The sequence below is a fragment of the Antechinus flavipes genome, chromosome 1, assembly GCF_016432865.1.
Source record: "Antechinus flavipes isolate AdamAnt ecotype Samford, QLD, Australia chromosome 1, AdamAnt_v2, whole genome shotgun sequence".
Lineage (NCBI taxonomy): Eukaryota > Metazoa > Chordata > Mammalia > Dasyuromorphia > Dasyuridae > Antechinus > Antechinus flavipes.
Window position 1 is genome coordinate 389,768,183 of NC_067398.1, and position 19,583 is coordinate 389,787,765.

The window sequence follows — 19,583 nt, forward strand, 5'->3', positions numbered from 1 at the left end:
ACCTTATCTTGGTATAGCGTGTGTGTTAGAAATTAGCATGCCTCATTTTTGCCATACTGTTTTCCAGTTTTCCTGACAATTTTTATCAGATAGTGAGTTCTTATCCCAGAAGTTGGGGTCTTTGGGTTTATCAAAAACTAGATTGCTATAGTCAATGACTATTGTGTCTTGTGAACCTCCCCTATTCTAATGATTCTCTACTCTATCCAGCATCAGATGGTTTTGATAACTGCTGCTTTATAATACAGTTTTAGGTTTGGTACAGTTAGGCCACCTTCCTTTATGAATTCTCTTGACATTCTTGATCTTTTATTCTTCCAGGTGGATTTTGTTATTATTTTTTTCTAGCATTATAAAGTAATTTCTTAATTTAGGTGGTGTCATTTTTATTATATCAGTTCGGTCTACCCATGAGCACTTGATACTCTGCCAATTGTTCAGCTCTAACTTTATTTGTGTGAATAGTGTTTTGTAATTGTATTCATATAGCTTGGCAGGTAGACACCTACATATTTTATATTGTCATAGTGATTTTAAATGGGATTTCTCTTTTCTGTTTCTTGCTGTTGGACTTGATTGGTAACCATATAGAAATGCCAATGATTAATATGGATTTATTTTATAACCTACAATTTTACTAAAGTTGTTAATTTTTTCTAGGAATTTTTAGTGGATTCTCTAGGATTCTCTTAAGTATATCATTATGTCATCTGCAAAGAGTGATAATTTTTTGGTTTCATCATTACATACTCTAATTCCTTCAATTTCTTTTTTCTTCTCTCATTGATACAAGTAACATTTCTAGTACAATTGTTGAATAGTGTTGGTAATAGTAAGTAACCTTGTTTCACCTTGATCTCATTAGGAGTACTTCTAGTTTATCCCCATTAGATATGGTTTGCTGATAATACTACTAGATAGATGCTACTTGTCATTTTAAGGAAAACTCCATTTATTCATATGCTCTCTAATGTTTTTTTAGGAATGGGTGTTGAATTTTGTTAAAATGATTATTCTCTAATACCTTTTTAAAAAATATGTTTTTCCAAAATACTCCTATGCACACAGGTTGAAAAAGAAATAAAAGCAGTTCAGCAACATATAACAATAGCACATTGACATTGTCCTAGGGTGCATACTTTTCGATGAACAGAGATGTCATTTCTCAACTATTTATTTTTTTGAACTTCTTTGGTCATTACTATAATGCAACATTCAGTATCATTTCATTGCTATGCTTTTGTCATTTTAAAAAAATCTTAATTATTTTATTCCTTATTATTTCCTAACTTACTCTGCACAAGTTCATATAGACCTCCTATTTCTCTGAGTTCCTTACAGTTATTATTTTTTATGACACAGTAATATTCCATTACAATTTTGAGTGCTTTCTTTGTTTCTCGTTTCTTGTTACTCCATTAGGTATTGCAATGTTTACTATAAATGGAACTTTTCTTCCACCTTTGACTTGCTTGAATTTTCTTAGCCAGGGAATATGTAGGCAGGCAAAAATATTTTGGTTACTTTTTTCTTCCTGACATAATTTCAATTTGCTTTCTAGAATGATTTTAGAACAATGGACAGCTCTGCCAACTGAATAATAGTTCCCACTCCACTCCAGCATGAGCCATTTTTGTTTTTGTCAATATTGCCAATTTACTCATGATGACATGAAACCTTAGTGTTTAGATTGTGAGGTAGACATGCTTTGAATAGTGGGGAATAGGGTATACTTGATCTGCTTCTGTATTTATTGGAAAATCTGATTGGTAATGGTGACATTTGATTGTAAATGAATTTTTATCTTATAAAATTCATTAATGATTTTGGCATTTTACTTTAAGTGAATTTTTATCTTATTAAAAAGTGGCCCTCACTTCTGCTTTTGAGGGTTTTTTTTTTTAATAAAAAATTAGTATTATGCTTTGTTGAAAACTTTTAAATTGTATCTTTTAGTGTAACCACCCATAAAGGGTGTTTGTATTTTTAGTATAATTTAGCATACTTTCCTAATGTTTGTCTCCCTCTTATAATTGGAGTTGGTCGTAGTAACTTATAGGATCTATTATTGGAGTTAGAGAATCACAAGATTTTTTTGCCTTAATTCCTCTAAAGATCTAGAAGGAATCGTAGCTGTCATGAATTCAACACCTCTAATATTGTAGATGAGGAAAATGAGACCTAGAGAAGTTATATGCATACATATACATAAATATATACAAATATACATTATAGGTAGAATCCATTTTTGTATCAATACCTCTCATTGCACTATAATGTTGTACTATAATACCTCTCATTTTTTTACTAAGATTTACTGTTATGTGTTCATTTCAGTATCAATTTATAGCAAAGAAATGTTTTTTTAAGCAAAACCTCTTTTTAGATATTTACTTATATATTGTGCATTTATTTAGATATTCTGTTTTATACCTTATATCTGTATGTCCCTCTATAGATAAACTGGTATTATATTTTCATATGATTGGTCATTACATTTTTTTCCCTGAACTTGTGATTTCACCACTGTAATTGAACCTCCCCGTGAGAAAATTCCTCTTTATCAATGAAGATCAACAGTTTACTCTATAATCTCTACAAAATATACAAAAAATACAAAAATAATACTCTATAATCTTTGAAAATTTCTTGTTAAGAGCAAAGAGCAAGTGAATTATCACAGTATGTCTCTGTGGCAGTACCTGAACTCGGGTTTTTGAATGTCAAAACACAGCTTCCTCATTAATCACCCCAGATTGCCTATCATATTAAATTTTAAAATAATAATAATGCAGAAGGATTGAATAACAAATTTTTCCTTTGATTACACATATATGAAACTTAACTACATTCATTTATAGTCATAAAAAGAAAGTTATGTTCTGTTTGGGTTTGGGTTTTTTTTTTTTTTTTTTTTTTTTGACAATTTTCAGGCCTTTTTTTTTTTCTTGTTAGAGTTCTCTCAAGATATATCAGGATTCTTATCATGAATATACTCGTGTGAAAGAAGAATGCCTAAAAAGTGATGCTCGGTAAGTTTTTTATTTTATCTTATTTAAAGAAAAATGACCATGTGTAGTCTATGGTTGTTAATTTCAGAGTCTTTGTTTTTCTGAAAATTGTATAAAAATATTTATGGAATATTGACTTTAAAAAATATTCTTTTACTTTCATGGGAAGCATAAAGTTGGGAAAACAAATTTTTCTATCTTCCCAAAACAATCCAGCCTTCTCTTCTTATGGTCTGCTCTGAGCATAGCTTGTCTTGTTGTGAACTCTAGTATGTACATACAGATATTTCTTGAAATTTTAGCGATAAATAATTTTTCAACTAATTGCTTCCTCTTGTAAAAATAAACAGTCTGAATCCTTTGAAGTGTTTGCAAATTTATTCAAGGAGGATGTGTAATTATTGTTCTGAAACTTGATATGCTAAGCACAATGATATCTACAAATGAGGGACTGGGGGAAAAGGTTAAAGGAAGGAATAATTGAGGAAGCATTTATTAAATGCCTACCAAATGCCAGGCTTGTGTTAAATAATTTATAAAGATTATCTTATTTTATTTTCACAGCAACTTTATGAGGGAAGGGCTTTATTATCCCATTTTTATAGTTGAGGAAACCGAGACATATGAAAATTAAATTTATTTGTATATTAATAAGTATCTGAGGTTATATTTGACCTTTCTTATTCTGGACTCAACATGCTGTCCACTGTGCCACTCACCAAAGTGACCTCACCATCTGTAGAAATCTTCTTAGTCACAGTGGTCAATGTTTTGGGTGAGCATGTCTCCGTATTTCATGACTCACATCATGTTCATTATCAGTGGATCATTAAATAATGTTAATGTTACTGCCTTTACATCTTACAGAGGCTCTTGAATGAGTATTGATGGGAAATAGTTTATTTGAAGAACCCTGTTTTGTGCTATAAAATCATATATATGTCTTTTTATAATCACAACATCATAAGCACAATGTTATCCATGTTTTCCACTTTTTAAAGTTAATTTTTAAATAGTAAAATTGTGTTTATTGTTGACTATTGCTTGGGAAAGGCTGCTTGTTTCCTGTAAATATACTCATCATAAATTCATTCAGCTTGGTTATAGAAAATTCTTATAAAAATTTTGCATAGGTAGGAAAGTAGGTGTATTGTTTGGTAATTATACTTTCTATTTTAACTTCCTTCTCTCCTTCTCCTCCCCCCAAAGTAATAAGAGATTTCCCCCATACTTTTAATAGCTTTATCTCTGTTCAACACCTTATATATCAGCCTTTGATATCTTCACAATTGTATCATCTCCAACATGGAACTCCATACTAGAATATGAGTATATACACTTGGTTCATTTCATTTTTTCCCCCCTTTTTGATACCATTTCTCTCTTTTTATTGGTACATCTGCTGTGTTTTTAGAATATAAATGTGGTGTTTCCAGTGCTCTTGAGAAAAGTTTATTAAAATTAATTTTGCAGATCTTTTCATTATTTTTTTTCTGTTTAAATGCCTTCCATTTTCATAAACCTTGAATATCTTTGTGATGACTTCGCTTAATTGGATAGCTTGCTAGAAATTCTTTAAAACTGGTTTTACCTCCATTGCTTCTCATTTCTTTGTAACATGATATTGCTCATTATCATTATTATCCTCTTTCATAAGATTTCAAAATTAATGTGTATTCTAATAGTATTTTTGGAAATTATCTACTTTAGTGGTTAGGTGCTTAATAAGTATTTATTGATTATGTCTTATGTTCATAAGGCATATTTGCCTACTAAGATATTTTCTAGTCTTCCTTATTGTGACAGTTAATTTATATTAGTGAAACTTCTAGATGAAATCAGTATAACAGATACAATGTTATTTCTGTTGTACATTGTTTATTTCTGATATTCATTTCCTTAGTTAAGTTGTTACATTATAAACTCCCTCCCTCCCATATCTCTTTCACATTATTCTTGTTTTGTTTTGAACTAACTTTGCTAATACTTTTGACAAGTAGATAGTAAAACTTCACAAAAAATTAAGGGATAAATCCACATAAACAATAACAAGTCTTTTCATATGTTTTCTTGTTTTCTTTATGGTATAATTTGACATCATTTTTAGTGTCTACCAATTTTTTTTAGCTATTTATGGAACAAAAATTGTGTCCTGCATAAGCCTTTTAATTGCTATATCTATCTAGCTATCTAATTGCAGAAGCAGAATTTTATATTTTATCCTGTTAACTTATTATCTAACTTGAAATTTTAATCAGGAAGAAGAAACTCGAAGCCAAAGTGAAAAAGCTGGAAGGTAATTAGCACTACAATGATCATGATGATAATAAAGTAAATCATTTCTACTTTGTTCTGACACTTGACTGAATGATCCTTGCACAATATCTTTCATGCTGGAGTAATAGATAACTGCTTTAACAACTCTGTCAAAGGACATATAAATACTGTACTTATATCCATAATTACTAGACAGTAATGTCTGACTGTAACAAGACAAGTTATTGAAATGTTACAATCCAAATAATAGGAGTGCTATAGTTTTTCTATACTTGACAACAATTGAGTAATGGATTTATTTTAGAAAGTTGAAAGAGATAAATGGGTCTTTTGTACTCATTTCCTTAAGGAAATTCACTACTAAGAAAAGATATTTTTAGAAGCAAGCAAATTAGGATGTGTGTGATGGGAAAATAATAATAAAACCTGGATATTGTTTTCTTTGTCAGAAAAATTGGTACTTTGGATCAGAAATCAGCATATTAGGTGCTTATGTTCAATTATTTTTCCTTACTTTATTTAGAGGAAAAATTAACTTTTTAGTTTTCTGCTACACTTATTAAAATATTGTTATACTGGAGTGGTATACCTCCTCAACAATTGTTTTATTTTGTTAGTTAACATGTCAATATTGTTTAGGAAAAAATAGAGCTGGAGTTGTGGAGCATTTGTGGAATGGGGTAAAATCAGGAAAAAGTAAAGTAAATTTGTTATGGAAGGTAAAAAGACTTAGACAGTTGGGAGCACACTGGATTGAAAATTGGAGCATTATGAAAAACTTGGAACTCAAGGCTTCTCTTAGTGCTGTATGTGTTATGAAACCTTTCTCAGCATTTAGTTTCCCCCTCTATAAAATGAGGGATTTGGACTTTATAGCCCACTTAATTCCTTCTGGCTCTAAGTCTATAATCTTCTGGTGTTCTTTTTTGGACACTTTCATAATTTTGACAAAGGCTGACATAATATCCAGCCTGACCACCAAAGATTACCTTTTGTATTCTCAATTACTATATCTGTTCTTACATAGTTCAGTAATTTGACAAAATTCTGTTTTAAAAAATGAGTTTACTTCAGGTTTGGAATGAAGTATATTCTATATTAACACAGGATAAAGTTACATTGCAGTAGCTAAGAACTGACATAGGTTCAGACATAAATTTGTTATATTGATTAGATTTGAAATTTAGATTTGAATTCTTTAAAAACCAAATACTAATGATTTCATCTTACTTTGCAATTGTATTAAACATTGTCAGTAAAAGGCATATGTAGAGAATTCCTGTGTGCTGTGTCAACATTTAATAGTGAATTTAAGGAGACATGGTTTTTATTGAGGGAACTTCTCTGCAGTTCACCTTTTGTTTTTTGTCACTGTTACAAGCATATCTTAAAATTTTCCTTTGAAGCATAAGGAGAAAGATAGTTTTGTTTTGTATAAGTTGTTTGAATTTGTTATATATTTCATTTTTTGACAAATAGCATAGGACCTACATTTATTAACTTTTGGTATAAAAAGACTAGGGAGTGTTAGAGGAATCAGTGGTAGAGTATTTTTATTTATTTAGAGGGCACTTGACAATCTTTATTTTTAGGTAAATTTAATTTTTAATTCTATAGTGGTGCCGGGGCATAAATTCAATAGTATCTTCCCACTATAATATAATCATTACTGATCAGATCCTTACTAGAATATTCTATCCAATTTGGAGCTCCACAGCTAAGGAGGAACTTGGAGAAGTACAGATAAGAACTTTAAAGATGAATGAAGGTTTGTAAGTAAAGATTTATCTGAAAATGTTTCAGGAATTGGGATTATTTAGGCTATGGAAAGGAAAGGTGTAGGAATTATAAGAACTGTTTCATTAGTGACAGAAGTCTTTGAATGTAAAATAGCATTGAGCTATTCTCTGAAATCCAAATAAATTGAAACAATTTCAAAATTGCGTAAAAGAATTTTGTGAAAATTCCTGAAGAGTATTTACAAATTGGATTTAAACTGTCTGCAATTCTGTAGATCCTGGTAAAATATCCAACAGAAGCTATTTTACTTTGTTCCATTTTGAGATACTATAAATAAGCAAAGAAAAGTTTTGTGCACATAGCAACCATATGCCTGTCTATATTTCATGAATGTAATATAATCAAAGTTAAATTAATAACTTTTTTCTTCTTCCTATGTTCTTTTATTTTTTTAAATAAAGAAGCTGCAGTAAAACACACTGAAGACTTAAAGCAATTGAAAATTGAAAAGAAAACTCTTGAAAAAGAGCTCAAGAAGACACAGGTAATAAATAATCTACAAAGTTTTTGATTTCAAAATTTAGAGGTTTGCGTATTATCCTTTGTCAATCTCAAAATATTACTTATATAAAAGTGAGTTCTTCTAAGACCTTTTACATATAGAAACATTTATTTATATAGAATAATTGTAGAACAAAATCAAAGTTAACTTAAAATTAGCAAATTGTGCCAAGTACTAACCAACAGTTGTTTATTTGGTGAATTTTCGTGGATGTGGGGGGTGAGGGTTGTAAGTATGGATAACAGATTATTGTAACAAAATTTTGTTATTTAACAGGAAAAACTTGATGAGTTTCCTAAACAAAATAGTAAGAAAGGTGAGTGTTGACTTTGTAACTATATTTGATTTTTTTTTTGATTTATAATATACTTTGCATCATAAAATCATTCTTCTCTATATTTTTAGTGTTGAAACATATGGGGACCCAGAGTTCCAGTAATGAGCCAGTTGAAACCCTAGACAAGAGTGAGTAGTCTTTCAATTACTATTTTTATTTTAGCTTAACTTTAAAAGTATATGTATCTGATGATAATGATAATAATGATAATTTACATTTACATACAATATACCAGATACTATGTGAAACTTTACAAAATATTATCTTATTTGATTCTCTTAACAACCTTAGGAGATTGGTGTTATTGTTATCCCCATTTTACAGATGAGGAAACTGATACAAATAGAGATTAACTGACTTTTTTCAGGGTCATGATTTTTAACTTGTCTTCATGATTCTAGGCTTAGCCTTTCTGTCCACTGTACTGCGTGGCTTCTGTTAAAAAATAAGTGCACTGGATTATTTGCTCCTGCAAAGAATATTCAAATCTTTATAGTTGATATTTTTAATTTTCATTGAATAATAGTTGGGTGGGGAAATAATGTTATCTCTGATCTATTCTAGTTGTGAGAAGTCTTATTGGTAGGTTGAATAAGATTTTGTAACTTATTTGAAGTCCATGGATGATAAGGAGGATAATTGTACCGTTAACAGAAATGGAGAACTCTTGGGCTTGGGAAAATAATGAGTTTGGTTTGGGGCATTTTAAAATTTGTCTCATTGCATCCAAGAGATTATGAGGAAAGAGTTGGAATAGATCTAGAGCATGAAAGAGGAGGCAGTAGAAATAGATGTTCTACAAGTAGCAGAACTAGAATTATACTGATCTTCTGACTTAGTTACTTGTTCTTTCCACTATTCTATCTTGCTTCCCTATTGGTAGTCGTTTGCATATAAATTATAATTGAGCCTGAAAAGGGAGGGCATATTTAAAAAAAAAAAAAAGACAGAGGAAAAATACTTGAAAAATGACAGTGTTTAGCAGCCAGGAAGAGAGAAAGGATTTTGTGGAGGAGACAGTGAATGCTTTGAGAAGGAAGAGGAGAGCAGAAATTAAAAATAGAAATTATTTGGATGTCTTGGATGGATAGTGACTTCAGAAATTGTGAAGTGGATAAGGAAGATAAAAACTGATTAAATGTCATTGAATTTGGCTATAATGTGGTCAGTTGGGAAACTTAAAAAGTAGTTTCAGTGTACTGTTGAGTTTGAAAACCAGATAACAGAGTCTGCAGTGATTCAATAATGAGGAATTATTAGGTGCAATTGTATGACCTCTTGTTAGCTTTCCTGAAAAGGGGATTCCTCTACAGCTATAATTTGGACCAGATAACCTCTCTGTTCTCCTTCTGATCTAATTCTGTGAGGTAGTAAATAGATTTCTTTCAAGGTATATACCTTTGCTACATTTATGACTCTGGATAAGTCACTTAACCTCTGTTTCCCCATTTGTTAGATGGAATTTATTATATTGCTATGGAGACTTTTTCAGATTTTAGTTTGAATTACAGTGCACGGTAATAATTATAATGCACAATATTAATGTTTTTCACTTATTTGTACAGATCCTAATGGAATAGCTAAGAAAGATTGATTTTTACTGTCTTTACATGTAATTGGAAAAAATAAAATACTATTTAATAGGAAAAAAGAAAGATTGGAGTTTTCCTGGTAACTTACCAAGGAAATCAATAAGATGACTTGCCCATTCTGGTCTACCATAAGAAACAGAAATTACCTGCGGCTGCTGCTGCTCATCCCTAATCACTGCTTTGAAAATCTATCTGTTCTCTTTACCTCTGACTTCTTACTCAGACCAGTGGGCTCTAAAAGCCTCTCACCTCCTTTATCCATTCTAGGAATTCAGTCCTCCATCTTCCTCAACTCCATATTTACCCAGACAAGGATGAAAAATATTGTCCTTTAGCCTTATATCCTGTCCAAAGTACATAAAACTTCATCTTTTCTCAATAACTGTGGTCCTGCTACTTACCTGACTTCTAAGTCCTTAGTCTTCCTCTTTTTTTTGTCTTCCATATCCTTGGAATTTACACTAAGGCCCTGAGATGAAACCATACCCAAGTCACAGGCTCCATCAAATGAACTTTATTATTCTAAAAGCAGTGTGTTTTACCTCAGCTAGCTTAAAGTAAATTTTGATAAATAAAGAAAATTTAATGTTTTCCATATTTTTCTTAGAAAAAATAAAACTGCTTTTGAAGGAGCTCTGGTTGTGCATTGACTCTACAAAAGAAAGGCTACAGAATGAAGACAATGAAGATGTCCAAGGTAAGGCGAGCTATATAAAAGATTATCAGCAAAAATTTTTTGTTTTTTTTTTTTCCCTCCATCATAGCATGATTTCTACTGTGTACTTGGTAAATAATATATTTGGCTTTTGATTTGCTACAGCTTCTATCAATGAATGTTCAGAGATAACTGAAAAAAAAACCATGGAATACAAAGAAAGGTTGGGTTCAGTATATTATAAGAGAATTATCATTTGACCAAAATTTGTCAATTTAGTAAGCCAATCCCTTTATCATCAAACTGTTGACATCTTCTAGACACACTAATCTAAAAGTTTTTTAAAATATTAAAATGTTATTTAGAACATTTGGATTTTTTTTTTCCATTTGGCTTTTGTTCATATTTATTATTTCATGGGCCCTAGAGAGGTATAGAAGAAGAAATATTCTCTAATGCTATAGATGGGCAACTGTCATTCAGTTTACAAAGTTGTCTGAAGTACTGAGATTTTAAGGAACCTACACAAAGTCATGCAGCCAACTCGGAGGGCTGTCCATAATATCATGCTTCTTGTATTTGATTAGTAAAACCCTAATTTGGTTTAGTATTTTGAAACAGGATCAATTCCTTGTAGGCTTACTTTTCTTTCAGGTCTTTAGGGTTGTAGGCAATGCAGTTATTATATTTAATATGTCACATATGGAATATACACCTATTTTGAATTTAAAATTGAACAAAAATGGCATTATGTCATCTCTTATCTCTCATCTTCCTTCCCAGTTCATGGACTTGGAAGGGACATTTCACTGTGACTTTTGGCAGCTGTCATGATTGCAACAAGCTTAGCTGATATGTTCCTAGGCCACTTAAAATTTACATATACAGATTGTCTTGTATTTGCAATGATCAAAATCACTAAGAATAATCTAGAATACAAGAACATGAATATTGTTGACCCATAGATCAGTTTTAGAATTGCACATTTTTATAAAGTTACACGTGATTTTCAAATAAACATGGCAATTCATAATGTTTTACCTGTTTATAAGTTTGGCCTATCTTTCACTGGGATGATACTGTTTTAAACATTTGGCCCTATGAAAATGAGTGTGTTTTGGATAATGTTTTGAGAATATGAAGCTATTTGACAGTCTATTATCTGTCATCAAAATTTTTAAAACATGTTGGTGAAAAATAAATTTATTATTTATATTCTTGTGTGGTAGAAATGAAAACAAATATGGGTTTCTTATATTCTCATTATATTTAGGAAATGTTCACTTGAGGAGAATGGCAATTACAATTTCCTTTGACCTAGAGATTCTGTCTTTAATTATTAGCAATCTGATTTAATTAAAATTCAGAACAGAAAGTTCTTTTTTTTATATGCTATAAATCATTTGCATTGTCTAACTTATTATTGGTAAGAACATTGCAATAAGGGGCTCCAGTAGCAGGTATATTTCCCTTATAGGCTAGGCAGTTTTCCCCGTAAACCACATTCCTGAAACTAACTGTGCTACATGTATTTTATTGGTACAAAGGCAAGAGAAGTAGATGAATTTTGATATGAGCCTATCAAAGTAGTAGACATAAATCTCAAATGATATACCTTTTTCATAAGTTAGTATTAATGTCTGAAAGATGACAAGTTTGTTTATATTTACATGATACTCAATTTTTGAGGAGATAATTAAGAAAATTTTTGCCTTTGACTATAGTTTTTTCCTTTAGAATGACCATTTTGTAGAATTGTACTGCAAGAGTGCAAGAATATCCCAAAGTTTAATTTCAAATATCTGTTTATAGAAAAGGCTGCCAAAGAAAATACACAATCTAGGAAATCTGTTGAAGAATATGGACTGCTACCTCGAGTGCAGAGCAATAACTTCAGATCTCCTGAAATGAAGACTTGCCTGAGAAGCTTCTCTGTACAGTTAGAGCAGGAACTCCTTGGAGGATGTAGGTCCATTGAGGAGGATGGTCCCATCACTGTCAATGTACAAGACTGCAGTAATGACTCAGCTTTTCATGAGGACAGAAATCCTGAGGTTTTCGTGCCAAGCAGTTGGGATGAAAATAGTTCTGATTCCTCTGATCCGGAAGATATGGAAGATAAACCACTCATGAAGGATCTGGAAGCCATCTTTGACCTCTTCAGACTTCCCCCACCACTTCTGTCCCCAGTGTCCACACCACCTCCAACACCATTACGATGTCAGGTGCCATCATCATCTCCACTTGCACCTGTAAGTTACAGATTATTTGCATTTGTTACTAAATACACATTTGTCTGTAATGTTAATGTAAGGTATCTATGAAAAAAAGATGATTTCTGGTACTGGATTTTTAAAAAATGGTAGATCAATAGAATAGATTAGATACACAATACATTGTAGTAAGTGATTATAGTAATTTAATATTTGATAAACCTAAAGAGCTAAACTTTGGGGACAGAAACTCATCTTTTGAAAAAAAAAATTGCTGAAAAACCACTAAAACAATATGACGGAAACTTGGGTTTAAACCAGCATCTCATATCATATACAAATGTAAGTCAAAATGGGTACATGAGTTAGATATAATGGGTGATAACATAAGCAAATTAGGAGAGCATGGAAGAGTTTAACCTATCAGATATATAGATAAGGGAAGAATTTAGGATTAAGCAAATTATAGAGAGGATTTACAAAATATAAAATGGGTTATTTTAATTATATAAAATGAAAAAGTTTTTGTGTAAACAAAAACCTTGCGGTCAGAATTAGAAAGAAAGCAGTAATCTGGGGAAAATTTTTTACAGCAAGTATCTTTGATAAAGGTCTTAAATTTCTCAAATATATAGAGAACTGAACCAAATTTATAAAAGTAAAATTCATTTCCCAGTCAGTAAATGGTCAACCGATATGAACAGGCAATTTTCAGACAAAGCAGTCAAATCTATCTGTAGTCATGAAAAAATTCTCTAAATCATCAATGATTAGAGAAATGCAAGTTAAAACAACTCTGAGATAGCACCTCATACCCATCAGATGGGCTAATAGGACAAAAAGGGAAAGTGATAAACGTTGGACACGATTTGGGAAAATGGGAGTGAAACATGAAAAGTCAGACATGATTTATAGCCAATTATCAATTTTACTGGTTATGGTTATTAATAAAATTATAATTATTGGCTTTCTCTTATAAACCAAAGATGGACTTATTGGCTGCTTAATATTTGTGTGTGTGTGTGTGTGTGTGTGTGTGTGTGTACATATGTACGTGTGTATATGTGTACATACTCTTGGAAGAGTGGGTCCTGATAGGTGGAAAGCATCTCTTATTCGTTAACAATTAATGAGTGAATATTATAATGAGGTATAGGCCTGTTGTAATGAGGGGCTCTAATGAGGGATTCTAATGAGAGACTCTTTACTTGTCACTCTTAGATCAAGAAACTGATCTTCAAACCCAGAACACATCTATCTATGGGCAGTCTATTCTCCATCCATTATTACCTGAGTAGAACAATGGTAGGGTTATGGTAAGAATTCCACCTCGATAAGATGGTCTTGGTTGGGTGAATTCTTTTGTCAGGGTCAGAAATGTCCTTTAGAAGCTAAGATTTAAATGAGTAACTAGAAAAGGAAGAAAAAAACTAGATTCTTCCCCTCCCCCCATATGCTTATTATTATTTGTCTAATGGGACATTAATGCGTGCTTGGTGAAGTTATGAATTGACCTAGATATTTTGGAGAGCAATTTGGAACAATGCCCAAAGATCTGTAAAGTTGCTTTACCCTTTGATTCAACAATACTACTACTAGGTCTGTATCCTAAAGAGATTTTTTTTTAAAGAGAGAAGAATATTTATATGAAAATATTTGTAGCAGCTCTTTTTGTGGTGGCAAAGAATTGGAAATTTGAGGGGATGTCCATCAATTGGGTAATGGTTGAACAAGGTTATATGATAGTAAAAAATATTCCAATATTTTTGTTCCATAAGAAATAACAAATGGGATGATTTTTCATGATGCAGTGGATAGAGTACCACTCCTGAAGTCAAGAAGACCTGAGTTCAAATTTGGCCTCAGACACTTAATACTTCCTAGTTGTGTAACCCTGGGCAAGTCACTTAACCTCAATTGTCTCAGCAAAAACAAAAACAAAAAAAGAATATTTCCATGTACACAGCTCAACATAAAAGAGAATTCAGCATAAGACCATGAATTTCTATTTTGTACTTTTTACATTTTTCAAAAAACTATATAGTAAGTGCTTCACATAGTTTTCCAAGGTATTCTGCTTTTCTATACTTCTGAATTTTCTTTTGCTCTCCACTGTGTACTTTTTTATTTTCTTTTTTTATTGATGTTTCAATTTATCTGGTCCTGGTGCTTTTTTTCTTAGGAAGTTCATTTATGGCCTATTCAATTTTTTTTTTCCTAGAATAGATTTATTTAATTATTCTATTTTCTCTTTCATTGCTCTATGCAGTTTTTATTTTTATATTCTTTCATTTCACTTAAATTGCTACATTTGTTGGCAGATAATTGGGCAAAATAATGCCTTATAATTGCTTTGATATCATCTTCATTAGTGCTGTATTCATCCTTTTCATTTTTAATACCAGTGATTTGGTTTTCTTTCTTTTATTTGGATTTTTTTTTCTTAAAACCAATTTTATTAATTCAGTGGATTTCTAACACTTAATTTTGTTAGCCTCACCTTTAATTTTTTAGGATTTAATTTACTGTTTAATTGGGAATCATTAATATGTTCTTTTTCCATGTTTTTATGAAATTTGTTGATGTTCTATTTCTCTTTTATTGATATAAGCATTTAGAGATTTTTTTTTCTCTCTGATTGCCACTTTTACTACTGATGAGAGGGGGGTTGGAAGGAGAGGTGTGGCAGGATTAGGTTCTGAGAAGCAGGCTCTTAGGAAAGGAAATTCAATTACTCCAAGGCTGTGATAAAAAGGCTTTTATTGTTAGAGAGACACCAAGATAAGAGCATTCTTGGCGGGCAATGTCATTCTCAAGAGAGAAGTGATTTTTTTTTTGCAAAGAGGCATTTTCTGAAGGCCTACTTTATACAGAAATCTAAGAATAGGGAAGACTACTTAAGTTTGTATATGAGGAGACATCCTCTGGAGATTCATCTTCCTGGTTCCAGAGGGTGTGAGACGATTTAAGTTTGTATATGAAGAGTCATTCTCTCGAGGTTCCTGTCTCCAGAAGATGTAAGACCATTTGAGTTTGTATAACTTTTTGTTGGTGATTTCACACAACTTTACAGGGCTGGCTGGTTTCGCTCTCAACACTACCTCTCATGTTTTGATATGTTGTCTCATTATTATTCTTTTTGCCGAAGTTTTGATCGTTTCAATGATTTGTTCTTTAACCTACTCTTTCTTTAAGATTAAGTTATTTAGTCTCCAATTATTTTTTAATCTTTAGTTTTCATGGTCCCTTATTGAATACAATTTTTACTGTACTGTAATCTGAAAAGGATGCATTTAACTTTTTCCCACATTTCATTATATAGTTTTTATGCCTTAACGTATGGTTGATTTTTATAAAGTAGTCTTTGCTACTGAGAAAAAGATCTTATTTCTCTTATCTAATATTCTATTCATCTTCTTGACTTAGTTTGTTAGATTTATCTTGTTTAAAGAACAGGTTAAAGTCCCTCCTATTATAATACTTTTTTCTTTCCTGTTATTTTTTTTCTTTTTTTTTTGTTTTTGTTTTTGTTTTTACTTTTTACTTCTATCTGTAATTCGTTTACCTTTTCCTTTAAAAATTTAGGTGCTATAACATTTGGTGCACTTAAGTTTAATGTTTTGCTTATTATCTATGTTAGCTTTTATAATGTTTTCCCTATTTATCTCTTTTAATTAAACCTATTTTAACTTTGAGATAATGAATATTTTTTTAAAACTTGTCAGCTGAAGTACAATAAATTTTACTCCAGCCTTTATTTGAACTCTGTATTTTAAATATGTTGCTTGTAAACAGCATGTTTTCAGATTCAGATTCTGATTTTTAATCCATTCTGCTGTTTTCCTTTTATGGGTGAGTTCATCCCATTCACATTCTAAATTATTAATATTTACAATGCAAAGTTAAAAGTACTAGTTGTATATTTTCCTTAATCCAATTTTCTTCACTATTATCCTCATTTTTTTTTACTTTATCTCTCCTTAAATCTCTAATTTACTTATAACCATCACCATCTAAATCATTTCCATTTAAACAATCCCTTCCTTTCCTCTCACTTTCTACTTTTTGTTTTAAATATGGCTTTTTATTTTCAAAGTTCATGCAAAGATAGTTTTTAAAAGCATTCACCCTTGTAAAACCTTGTGTTCCAAAATTTTCTCTCTCTCCCTTTCCTCTAACTTCCTCCCTGAGATAGCAAGTAATTCAATATAGGTTAAACATGTGTACTTTTTCTAAACATTTCCACATATATCATGCTGCACAAGGAAAAAAAAAACATTAAAAAAATTAGAAAGAAAAAAAGCAAAATTGTAAAAGTGAAAATACCATTTTATGATCCACATTTAGATCCTACTGTCCTCTTTTTGGATGTAGGTGGTACTTTCCTTACAAGTTTATTTGAATTTTTTAGAATCATCTTATTGTTGAAAAGGGCCAAGTCCCTCACAATTGATCATCTCATAATCTGTGTACAATGTTCTCTTGGTTACTCATTTCACTTAACATCAGTTCATGTAAATCTCTCCAGGCTTCTGTGAAATCATCCTGCTGATCATTTCTTATAGAACAGTAATATTCCATAACTTATTCAGCTGTTCTCTAACTGATGAGCATCCCATCAGTTCTTAGTTCCTTTCCGCTACAAAAAGGGCTGCTATAAATGTTTTTGCATATGTGGGTCCTTTTCCTTTTTGGGGGGATATAAGCACAGTAGAGACACTGCTGGATCAAAGGGTATGCACAGTTTGATAGCCCTTTGGGCATAGTTCCAAATTACTCTCCAGAATAGTTGGATCAGTTCACAACTCCATCAACAATGTATTAGTATCCCGATTTTCCCACATTCCTTCTAACAGTTATCATTATCTTTCTTGTCATCTTAACCAGTCTGAGAAGTGTTTAGGTCAGCAGCTTTTTAATCTACATACTCTTCTAAAAGTCCCTCCCTTATCCTTTCCTCTCACCTATCTATTTCTTTAATTTAGAAGAATTTTGTATCCTTTTAGATGTATTTGTTATTATTTCCTCTTTAATCCAGTTTTGATGAGAATAAAGTTCTGGTACAATCTACCCTGCCTCCCCATTTGCTTCTGCTATAACAGTTCTTCCTTTTAGGCCTTTTCTGTGTGAGATAATGGTTCTGTTTTTATCTTTTCCTCCCCAGTTTTATTTTTTAGAATCATCCCATCATATTCAACTCAATCCCAAACCTCCTATAACTATATGTTTTTTTTTTTTTTTAACTACCCAAGTCATGGTAACATTCCTAAAAATACATATATATTTACCCATATAAGAAGTAAATAATTTTACTTATTCAGTCCCTCATAACTGTTCTTTAATGTTTACCTTATGTTTCTTCTGGATCTTACATGTCAAATTTTCTATTAAGTTCTGATCTTTTTATCACAAGTACTTTAGAGTCTTTAATTCATTGTTACCATTGTTTTAAATTCATCTTTGCTGAATAATTATTCTTAGTTGCAAACCTTGGCTCTTTGAAATAAAATGTTCTAAGCTCTTTGTTGTTTCTCCCTCCAGGGCAAGGAAGTGTTATGTATCTGAGGCCAGATTTGAACTCAGGTTCTCCTGACTTCAGGGTTGGTGCTCAATCCACTGCACCACCTAGCTACCCTCTTTGGTCTTTTAATGTAGAAGTTGCATTTTGACTGTAGCTCTGTGTTATTTAACTTCTTGGGGAAGTTTTGTTGGTTTGTTTAACTTATTCCGTGTAAGATTTTTCCCTTGATGTGGGAGCTTTGAAACTGGGCAATAATATTTCTATGAGTTTTTGTTTTGTAGCTTTCAGGTGGTGATAGGTGGATTTTTTTCTGTTTCTGTTTTACCCTGTTATTATAGAACTTCAGAGTAATTTTCCTTAATTTCTTGTAATATATCTAGAGACTCTCTGATCCTAACTTTCAGGAAGTCTTACAATTTTTATATTTTGTTCTGTTCTATAGATCAATTATTTTTCTAATAAAGAGATGTTTCACATTTTATGCAGTTTTTTCATTCTTTTGACTACTTTTATTGCATCTTAGTGTCTCATAATATCATCAGTTTTCCCAGTTCTATTTTTTTTAAAGCATTTCTTGAGGTTTTGGAGCTTGTCTTCCATTAGCTTTCTTTTTATGATTTTCTTGAATTGTTCATAATTTTTTCCCCTAATTTTTTCTTGATTTCTCTTATTTGATTTTTAAAATCCCTGTAAATTCTTCTAAGAACTCTCTTTGGGCTTGCAACCGTTTTGATCTTTTGCTTGAGGTACTGGTGTCTTTTTAACTTCACTGTCTTCTGAGTTATGAATTCATATCTTTTCTGTCTCTGTAATAGTTATCTATAGTTGGATTCTTTTTTACTTACTGTTTTTTAGTGGCATATTATTATACTGGGGTTCTAGTCCTGAGATGTAGGAGATGATGCCACAGATTGAGCTAAATGTGTCCTCAGGCTGAGGCATTCTTCAGGTTTTTCCTACTATTTCTGATTTTTGTCTAATGTTGCAATTTCAGGTATTCCTAGGCGCCTAGCTATGCTGTTAACTGCAAATATTCCCTGCTATCCCTCCCACAACTGTAAAAATTCAGCTTATCTTTCTGCCCTGAAACTGAAACCAGGGGCTATACTCTCCTGAAAGTGCCCACAGCCAGCTAGGTCCTACCCTCCTTCTTCTGTATTTGGGCTTGTACTCACTTGCCCTCATCCTCACTTATGGACTACGACCATAAGTGAGTAAAACCACCTGGACCTGGAGTCAAACATTTATAATGGGTCCTTCAACCTTCTCATGCTTAGCTACTTAATCTCCACACTGAATATGATGTAAAAGTTTGAGAAGCCACATCTACACTTAAGGCTTGTTGTTTGTTGATTCAGTCAAGTCTGTCTGCCAAGAAGTTTTGCACTTCAGTGGGGTCAGACCTCAGCCCTAGGAGGTCAGGTCAGGTCTTTCCTAAGGTCCTACCAAGTTGTCTTAGTAGGACAATTGCTTTACCAAGCTTTTGATGATTTCTGCTGCTCAAAGTACATTCTGAGGCGATATTTATCATGCTTATGGGAGAATTTAGGAAACCCCAGTATTTCCCATCAAATTCTACATTCATTCCAGAATCCTCTTCACAACATTAATTTTTTAAAATTTTGAGTTTTAAATTAACTTTTTCCCTTTCTCCTTCACCCCTCATTGAGAAGGA

The 19,583-nt window shown here is 31.7% G+C and overlaps 1 protein-coding gene across 1 annotated transcript in view; it reads left to right on the plus strand.

Annotated features, from left to right (window-relative positions):
• Positions 1-19,583, plus strand: part of ICE1 (interactor of little elongation complex ELL subunit 1) — an 89,770-nt gene that overhangs the window by 22,513 nt on the left and 47,674 nt on the right. Inside the window, exons 6-12 of the mRNA XM_051973445.1 lie at positions 2,956-3,032; positions 5,270-5,307; positions 7,490-7,572; positions 7,867-7,906; positions 7,996-8,055; positions 10,127-10,216; positions 11,987-12,426. Coding sequence (XP_051829405.1) covers positions 2,956-3,032; positions 5,270-5,307; positions 7,490-7,572; positions 7,867-7,906; positions 7,996-8,055; positions 10,127-10,216; positions 11,987-12,426 — 828 coding nt within the window. The remainder of the gene's footprint in view (positions 1-2,955; positions 3,033-5,269; positions 5,308-7,489; positions 7,573-7,866; positions 7,907-7,995; positions 8,056-10,126; positions 10,217-11,986; positions 12,427-19,583) is intronic.